At 61.6% G+C, this 8,593-nt stretch overlaps 2 protein-coding genes across 3 annotated transcripts in view; one reads left to right on the forward strand and one right to left on the reverse strand.

Moving 5' to 3' along the window:
* The window catches only part of HIC1 (hypermethylated in cancer 1), a 2,109-nt gene extending 334 nt beyond the window's left edge, over nt 1–1,775 (forward strand). The window contains exon 2 of the mRNA XM_015421850.1: nt 33–1,775. Coding sequence (XP_015277336.1) covers nt 33–1,775 — 1,743 coding nt within the window. The remainder of the gene's footprint in view (nt 1–32) is intronic.
* A 3,814-nt stretch (nt 1,776–5,589) lies between these two features.
* The window catches only part of SMG6 (SMG6 nonsense mediated mRNA decay factor), a 116,083-nt gene continuing 113,079 nt past the window's right edge, over nt 5,590–8,593 (reverse strand). For both annotated transcript variants that reach the window (XM_015421909.1, XM_015421908.1), the window contains exons 18-19: nt 7,649–7,730; nt 5,590–6,148 (exon numbers count right to left, since the gene is read on the reverse strand). In XM_015421909.1, the coding sequence (XP_015277395.1) occupies nt 6,018–6,148; nt 7,649–7,730 (213 nt within the window). In that variant the 3' untranslated portion in view covers nt 5,590–6,017. The remainder of the gene's footprint in view (nt 6,149–7,648; nt 7,731–8,593) is intronic.

The following is an 8,593-nucleotide window of genomic DNA, read 5'->3' on the forward strand; positions in this document are numbered from 1 at the left end:
GCGCCCTCCGCGCCGCCACGCCGGTCATCCAGAGCTGCTACTCCGCGCCGCCCCCGCCGCCCCCGCCGCCGCCCAGGCCGGTCGAGGCGGGCAACCCGCTCAGCACCCACTGCGGGGAGCTCTACGCCGCCGCCTCCCAGGGCGCGGCGCTCCACCCGCACGGCCTGTGTCCCCCCGAGCGCCTCTGCTCGCCGCTCTGCGGACTCGACCTGTCCAAGAAGAGCCCCAACGGGCCTTCCCTGCCGCTGCCGCCGCCCGCCCCCTCCGAGAGCCGCCTGAGAGCCGGCGGGGAGAACCGCGAGAGCTCGCTGCCCCCCGGGCCCGACAGCCCGGCCGTCAGCGGCGCTCTGCTGCCCGGCCACCCCGCTTTCGGAGAGCCGGACTCGTACCGCGGCAGCCCCGGGCCGGAGCCGTCGGGGCGCGCGGAGGCGCCGCCAGAGTTCCTGTACCGCTGGATGAAGCACGAGCCCTTGGTGGGGGGCTACGTGGAGGACGAGGAGGACGAGGAGGAGGACGGGGACTGCCGGGGCAGGCGGGACAAGGGCGGCGGGGCCGAGGGGGAGCTGGACCACAAGGCGCCCTCGCCCTCGCAGCGCCGCTACGCCAGCCTGGACAGCGCCGAGCCCGACGGGGAGGCGGAGGACCTGGAGAACGACAAGAGCACCAGCGAGGAGACGGGCTGCAGCAGCGGGGGCCCTTCCCCGGCCGCCGGCAGCTTGGAGCGCTACCTGGGCTACGAGCCGGAGAGCTTCGGCGGCGACAACCTGTACGTCTGCATCCCCTGCGGGAAGGGCTTCCCGTCGTCGGAGCAGCTCAACGCGCACGTCGAGGCGCACAACGAGGAGGACGAGCTGTACCGCAAGGAGGCGGCCGAGGCGGCGGCCGGGCAGGGCTCCCCTTTCCTGGACAAGCCCCTGGGCGCCCCGCTGCCGTCGGGGGGCCCGGGCGGCTGCGACCTGCTGCGCCCCTACCGCTGCTCGTCGTGCGACAAGGCCTACAAGGACCCGGCCACGCTGCGGCAGCACGAGAAGACGCACTGGCTGACGCGGCCCTACCCCTGCTCCATCTGCGGCAAGAAGTTCACGCAGCGCGGCACCATGACGCGCCACATGCGCAGCCACCTGGGCCTGAAGCCCTTCGCCTGCGACGCCTGCGGCATGCGCTTCACCCGCCAGTACCGCCTGACCGAGCACATGCGCATCCACTCCGGCGAGAAGCCCTACGAGTGCCAGGTGTGCGGCGGCAAGTTCGCCCAGCAGCGGAACTTGCTCAGCCACATGAAGATGCACGCCGCCGCGGCCGCCGCGGCTGCCGCCTCGACGGGGCCCGACGGCAAGCTCAAGCTGGACTTCCCCGACGGGGTCCTGGCCATGGCGCGCCTGGCCCAGCAGCAGCACCCGGACAAGGACCTGCTCTCGCACACCTCCCACTTCCTGGCCGCCGCCGCCGACCCCAAGGTCGCCATGGAGAGCCTCTACCTCGGACTCAGCCCCGACAAGGCGGCCGAGGTGCTGGCCCAGGGCGCTGCCGCCGCGGCCGCCGCTGCAGCCGCCGCCGCCGCCGCCCTCCTGGGGCGGGCTGGGGACGGCGCTCTGCCAGCCGGAGGGACTGCCTTCCCTTGGGGCGTCGGGGAGGCGTCGGGGGAGTCCTGGTCGGCGGCCTCCCCCTTTCCCGCCACTTCGGACCTGCGCTCCCGCCCCCCCCTCCAGGGAACCGTGAATCTGACCCTACCTCAATGCACCCCCCCAACAAAACGCTCCCTTCTGCGTTGGTAGGCGTGGGTAAGAAGGGAGGCGACTGCGGGACCCCGACCTGTGGCGCAGGAGGGGGCTGAAGGATTGTGCCCGCGGGGAGAATGGTCAGCCCCGACCATTTGGGGGTGGGATTGTCCTATTTCTGAATTTCCTCTGTGCACAATCAGAGCGCCAAGGAGAGGCCTGCCGCCGCCAGTCCTTTCCCCTAATCCACGAGTTTACTATGGGCAGGAAGGATCTGTGTGTGTGTGTGTGAAGGGGGGGGCACATGAATGATTTCCCCTACCGGCCATTCGAAGGGGCCCAGCCCTGAGACTGCCCCCCCCCCGCCGCCTGATGGACTCTGCTCCTCCAAGAGGTAGAGAAAAACTTTTCCAAATGACTGAGGGGCCCATTTTGTCGCAGCCCCCTTTGCCAGAGGAGTCCCTCTAGTCTGGCCTGCAGCCCACCCCCAGAGTTGCAAGCAGACAATCCGGGGTTCTTTCTCTCTGTCCGAGTCTGCTTGAGGGTCCCCTCCTGGTTGACCTTCTGGTGCCTGGACTCCAGCCAAGCAGAGGCGGCTGTTCTTGGGGGTGTCCCTGAAGCGCTGCAAAGGAAAGGGAGGCCCCTCCGGCTCTGGGCCCATCAGCCTGCCTGCCTGCTTGGGAGACGCCTCTCGTCTGGGCCGGGCTGGCTGGAGGTCCTGGCCAGGCGGTCTCTTCTGGGGGGCGCTCCTGGTGGCTGGGGGAGTCTGAGGAGATGGCTTGGGCTGCTTCTGTGACAGCAGCCCAAGGGATGGACCGCTTTGCAATGTGACAGACATTTGGGGGGGGGGTGTGAGGGGGAGATTTTCCCAGGGTGGACTCTCCAGCACCCACATGAAAGCACTGCCTGGACCCGCACCTCCAACCACTTCTGAAGCCAAAGGTTATTTTTTTGGGGGGGGCTCCCTTTTCTTTCTCCCAAGGGAGGACCCCCCCCCCCAATCTCTACTAAGTCCCAGGGGGAGTGGCCTCTTCACTGCCCTCGAGGGGCAGGAAGGAACCTCTCACCCAGGGACTTCCTGCCATGTGCAATTTCTTGGGACCAGCAGGGAGGGATGGGAGGTGTGTCCCTAACCGGAGTCTGGTGCTTGCCGGTCACCTGCACTTATCGGGAGGGTGTGTGCGAATGCGGGGGAAACACCCACCCACCCCACAATCCCTCGTGGCCTCCCTCTGTTTGCAACCAAAAGCCGGACAGAATGTGAAACTTCACTTTTTGCACACAAGGCAAAAAGCCCCCCATGGGTCTGTGCCTTCACCTGAGCCAGCTGCCCCTCTCCCGAGCCAAACCGAAGCACCCAGAAGGGGCAAACCTTGCTGTGCCTCAGGTAGCTTTTTTGTACGTTGGATGTACTTCCCCTCTTTTATACCGGAAGCAAGCAACCAACCAACCAACCAAACGCCAGCAATAAAAGTTTTCTTTACCACCACGAGGCCTCTCCTTGCTTGTGTGGGGCTGGGAGAGGCAAAGGCCAGAGAGACTCTGGTGCCCGCAGACATGGGGGAAGAGTGCCAGGAGGTGCCCCACGTGCCAGGGGAGCCGGTTTGGCGATGCGGTTAAGAGTGGCGGACTCTAATCTGGAGAACCGGGTTTGATTCCCCACTCCTCCACACGAAGGTGATCTTGGATCAGTCACAACTCTCTCGGCCCCGCCTACCTCACGGGGTGTCTGTTGTGGGGAGAGGGAAGGGAAAGTGACTGTAAGCCACTCTGAGACCCCTTTGGGTAGTGAAGGGCGGGGTATAAAAGCCAGCTCTTCTTCTTCTTCTAATGTATGGGAGAGCCAGTGGGGAGGACTGACCTTGGTGGAAGGGATGAGAATTAAATCCCCCTATCTCACCGGGCTGTTGCTGGGATCAAACGGGAGACGCTGCCCTGCTCAGGAACACGGCACTCCAAAATTGAGGGCGAGGAAGGGCATGCTGTCCAGGTGGGGCATTTTCACCATGACACTCAACGTCTCTTACTCCCCTTCTCCCAGAACGACTGCTAGGAACGTACGTGAGGCTGGGCTTTTTGCATTTAGAGGGCAGCCCTGGGGGGGAAAAGGGGCCAAACCTGCAGGAGGGAAGAAGGGAGCCCGGACTCTCAAAAGCTCATCCTCTGGAAAGGTTGATGGTCTTGGAGGTTCTGCCAGACTTGAATGCAGCTCTTCTGCACGTGCGCCTTGGTCCTTCCGTGGCTGGCGACAGGGGAACGGGTGCCATTTGCTAACTGAGGCAGACACGCCAGGCTCTGCCAGCCTCGGCCTCTTTCAGGGAAAAGGAGACAACCTGGTGGGCCTCTCTGGTTGCCAGCTCCAGGTAGGGAAATACCTGGAGATCTGGGAAGGGATGGGTCCTGGAGAGGGTGGGGTTCAAAGAGCCCTTTGGGGAAGAAGGCCCCCCCCGGCATGGTTCGGTGCCATAGACTCCACCCTGTAAAGCTGCCATTTTCTCCAAGGGACAAGATCTCTAGTCTGGAGATGAATTTTAAAAGTGGGAGATCTCCGGGCCCCACCTGGAGGTTGGTAGCCCTAGGGGCCTCTGAGGCTGCCCCCTGACCTGTTACCCATCATGCCAGATGCTTCTGATGTCAGATCTGCCCTCTTCTCAGTCTCGACCAGTATTTTCACAGTGGGAAGAGGAGAGAGAAGGAAGCGGGAGGCTCTCCATTTACACCTCACTAAGTTCCAACAGATTCTAATGAGAGGCAAAATGTAGTCCTTTCTCTAAATCAGATCAAGGCTGACATTGAAACATACCAACTTTGGGCTTTCACAGAATTCTTCTTCAGATCTCTGATTGCTGAAGAGACCTGTGATAGTCAAAACCTTGCATTGTTTTACTGTGTTCTGAAACAGATTTTTTTTAAAAATGGGAGGTTCTTGGGGTCTGGTGAGCCCACCGCCAAGTCTAGCTCCCTCCATCCCATCAGCTCTTCTCCAGTCAAAGGCCTCCCCCCCCCCCCCCCCACTGGGATCGCTGCCTTACTTCCCCTGTCCATGAAACGAGGCAGGACACAGCAGTATTCCCTACTAAAAATTTATTAAGAAAACAACGTAACACAAATCGGCAAAAACCCTCCATCAAACCCAGGCAGGCAAAAGCAATACGAGCGGGCAGCTCCCTTGCGAGAAACTGCTACATTCAGCCCTTCTTCCTCAGCTTGGATGGATCCGCGCCTTTACCTGGTGTGCAGGCGCCAACGATGCTGAGTGCGGAGCCTCCGCAGGCAGAAGAGACTGTTCCCTCTCTGGGCCAGCTCGTAACAGGGAGGGAGGCACCCCTCCACCAAACTCTCACCAAGAGGCAAAGCTATTGTCAAAGGCTTTCCCCAACACATGGCAAGTCGCGATGCCTGGTCTCCACTCACTGAGTCAGAGTCGCCCTTGACCCAAGGCCCTGAGGGAGGGCAACAATGCGGCTGTCTTGGCCCCTCTTTTGGATACCCTCTGGTCAATGAGACTCCTCCCCACAGGGGGCACCGCCGGCCTTAACGTCTCCCGGCAGGACGAGGCCCCTCCCGGCAGGCATTCGCCCCATTAGGTCTCCAAAGAGGCTCTGGCATCTGTGAGGACTCGAAATTCCCCACCTCGTTACCTCAACGTCCCCCTTCATGAGGGGAACCACCCTGCCTCCCCGCCGGCTTCAAGCCTTTCGTCCCCCTCAAAATTACCTCAGCGAACTAGTTTACCCAGGGGGTGGGATGAGGGGTGACAGCCAAAGGACCCCCGAAGGGGAGCGGCAGGAGGGGGGGGTTTTCAGAAACTTTGGGGCAACTGCACAACGGGTGGCACGGGCAGGGGCAAAGGGGCTAGCTTGGTACCCTGGAGGTGTCAAAAGGGGGGCTGCGCTGACACGGTGACCGGGCACTGCTGTTAAGGAGGGAAGGTGGATTGGGCCCAACGGAAACAGTTCAAAACCTCCACACTTGGTGGCCTCGCTTTGGCCTTTCAGAGGGAGGATCTAAGGGACTTTCTCCCCTCCCCCCCCGGGGCCTCTCTTGGGGCACGTTCCTCCCCATCCAAAGGCCCAACAATCCTAAGGGTTCTAGCCCCCAACCTTCCCAGCGTGCACCTCTCTCTCTCTCTCTCTCCTCCTCTTGCACCCACAGCACGGCCATTCCGGGTGGGGTTGGAGAGGCTGCATTTATTGTTCTGGTGCGGCTGCTGCGGGCTCAGCCCGTGGCCGCCCGCCTCAAGGCCGCCCTTCCTGGAGGCAAAGAGCTGCGTGACATCCGGGGATGGCCTCGGCCTGTTCAGCCCTCCTGCGCCCACCTCAGGAAAGTGGGGATGTCTCTCACGGGCACGTTGCGGGTCAGCGCCTTCACGCGCAGGTTCCGGTCATCCGTCAGCAGCACCACCTCCCGAAGCAGCCGGATCGGGTCATCTGGAAGAGCGCAGGGTTGGGGAGGCGGGGTGGTTAACGGAGCGGGCCGGTGCCTCCGGCGAGGCCCGCCAAGCCTCAGAGAGCCTGCGTGGCCTGTGGCCCGGATCCCTTCGGAAGGGGCTTAACAATAACCATCCCCTTTCTCGGGCCAGGCAACGCGGCAGATTGTTACAAAACAGAGACTGTCAGAGTGTCAGGCCCCATCCGCCATAATCCCCTGATCGTCCGATTCTGCCCCAGCAAGGCGTAAACACACAGAAACGCCTTCTCTGTCAAGCTGACAAGTTAAGCTGCTGAGAATTCGGCCCAAGAAATGCACGGCGGGGCCTTGGGCAGCGGCTGCCCTCCCGCCTCGGGAAGGGCTCCGGCATGGCCGGGAGGGCCGACTGGTTGGCGGAGGCAGAAGAAAGCAAAAAGAAGGCGAGGGTGGAGCAGGGGGAGAAGCCGGAACCCTCCGCCGCTGCCCGCCAGGCTGACCCACTCCCTGGATGCCAGGGGGACGAAGCTAGTTCAAGTCATCCCACAGGAGTCACCTGGCTGGGGAGAGGAGAGTGGGAATGTGGGTGGTGAACAGTGTTCCCTCTAAGCTGAGTTAGTGTGAGCCAGCTCACAGTTTTTTAGCCTCCAGCTCACACAGGAGGAGGGCTCCAGAGCAAACTAATTTATGCAGTAGCCACATTGCTTGCTCACAACTTTAATGCTAGGAGCTTACAAAGTAGAATTTTTGCTCAAAAGACTCCACAGCTTAGAGGGAACATTGGCGGTGAATGGGCAGAAACCACCACCCCATCAGAAGAGCCCTGTTGGATTAGACCAGGGGTCCACCTAGTCCAGCACCCTGTCTCACACAGGGGCCAGCCAGCTCCTCTGGAGGGCCAACAACAGGGCACAGAGGCCAAGGCCTTCCCCTGACAGGAATCTAAGATGCGCTTTGCTGGATCAGACTGGTGGTCCACCTAGTCCAGCACCCTGTCTCACACAGGGGCCAGCCAGCTCCTCTGGAGGGCCAACAACAGGGCACAGAGGCTGAGGCCTTCCCCTGACAGGAATCTAAGATGCGCCCTGCTGGATCAGACTGGTGGTCCACCTAGTCCAGCACCCTGTCTCACACAGGGGCCAGCCAGCTCCTCTGGAGGGCCAACAACAGGGCACAGAGGCCAAGGCCTTCCCCTGACAGGAATCTAAGATGCGCTCTGCTGGATCAGATCAGTGGTCCATCTAGTCCAGCACCCTGTCTCACACAGTGGCTAGCCAGCTCCTCTGGAGGGCCAACAAAAAGACAGAGAGACCTTCTCCCGAAGTTGCCTCCTGACTCTGGGATTCAGAGGTTGACTGCCTCTGAACCTGGAGGTTCCCCCCCCCCGTCACCTGACTAGCAGTCACTGATAGATCTGTTCTTTGCTCCACTCTGAGACAAGCCTCCCTCCCCTCCTGTCAGCTCTGCACCTCCAGGGCACGATTGTACCTGACCCCTGGGGCCCAGGATGGATCCCCACAGACCTTTGTTCGCTGGCATGAAGTCCTTGGCCTTGTCGTTGCAGTAGTGGAGGCAGCAGGAGAGGATCAGGTCATCGTTGTTACCCTGCGGGAAGGCAAGGGATAAAGAGCCACCCTTGGTCGGGAGGGAAGGGCGCTTGGGGAGGGGGAGGGGATCCAGAACTGGCCGATTCATTAGCTACCTTCAGGCTGGTTAACTGATCGTGTTTGAAAATAAACATCCGTCGTGCCAATCCCTCAAAATCGGGGCCTTTTGGAGATAATCGCAGCGTAATGAACTGCAGCTGTGAGCGGGGAGAAGCTCATTCCCCAACAGCAGAAACTGACACAGCCTCTCTGTTCAACAAGCGGACTGCGACTGTCTGACCCACTGGTCAGAACGGACCTCTCGGTCAATCGGGAAAAGCTCAGGCCGGGAAAGCTTGCGACCGTAGCTGGAGGTGGAAGCATGGCAGGATCCGGTCACCAGGCAGGCCCAGGACGTGGGGATGCTGCCGCTGAGACGGGCCTCCTCTCACCCTCCTCCCAGGAGCTCCAGAACGGCCCGGCTGGGTCAGGTCCCGACGGCCCATCTGCAGCAGCATCGTGTTCTCACCTGTGGCCAGCCAATTGCTCCTGGGAAGCCCATGCGGCAGGGTGTGCTGGTGACACCCAGCCCCCCCGTGGTCAACTCCGGCATCTGGATTCAGAGGCAGGTTCTACCACTACCACTGACCTCACCTCCCTTCCTTGAGGGCTGCGGCCACCTAAGGGTTAACGGCCTTGGAGCTCGAGAACGCCATTCATCGGGAGCCACGGAAATAACACAAGAACAACCTGCAAACTTGCAAGTTCTCCAGAACTCTGCCTCAGGCTGGATATTTTAACCAAAAAGAAAGCTGGTGGGGGGTGGGGAGATGACTCAGGCCACAATCTTGGCTTATACCTGCGGTCTCCCCCTCCCCCCCG

The sequence above is a fragment of the Gekko japonicus genome, unplaced genomic scaffold (assembly GCF_001447785.1).
Source record: "Gekko japonicus isolate JY-2015 unplaced genomic scaffold, Gekko_japonicus_V1.1 scaffold21, whole genome shotgun sequence".
NCBI lineage: Eukaryota > Metazoa > Chordata > Lepidosauria > Squamata > Gekkonidae > Gekko > Gekko japonicus.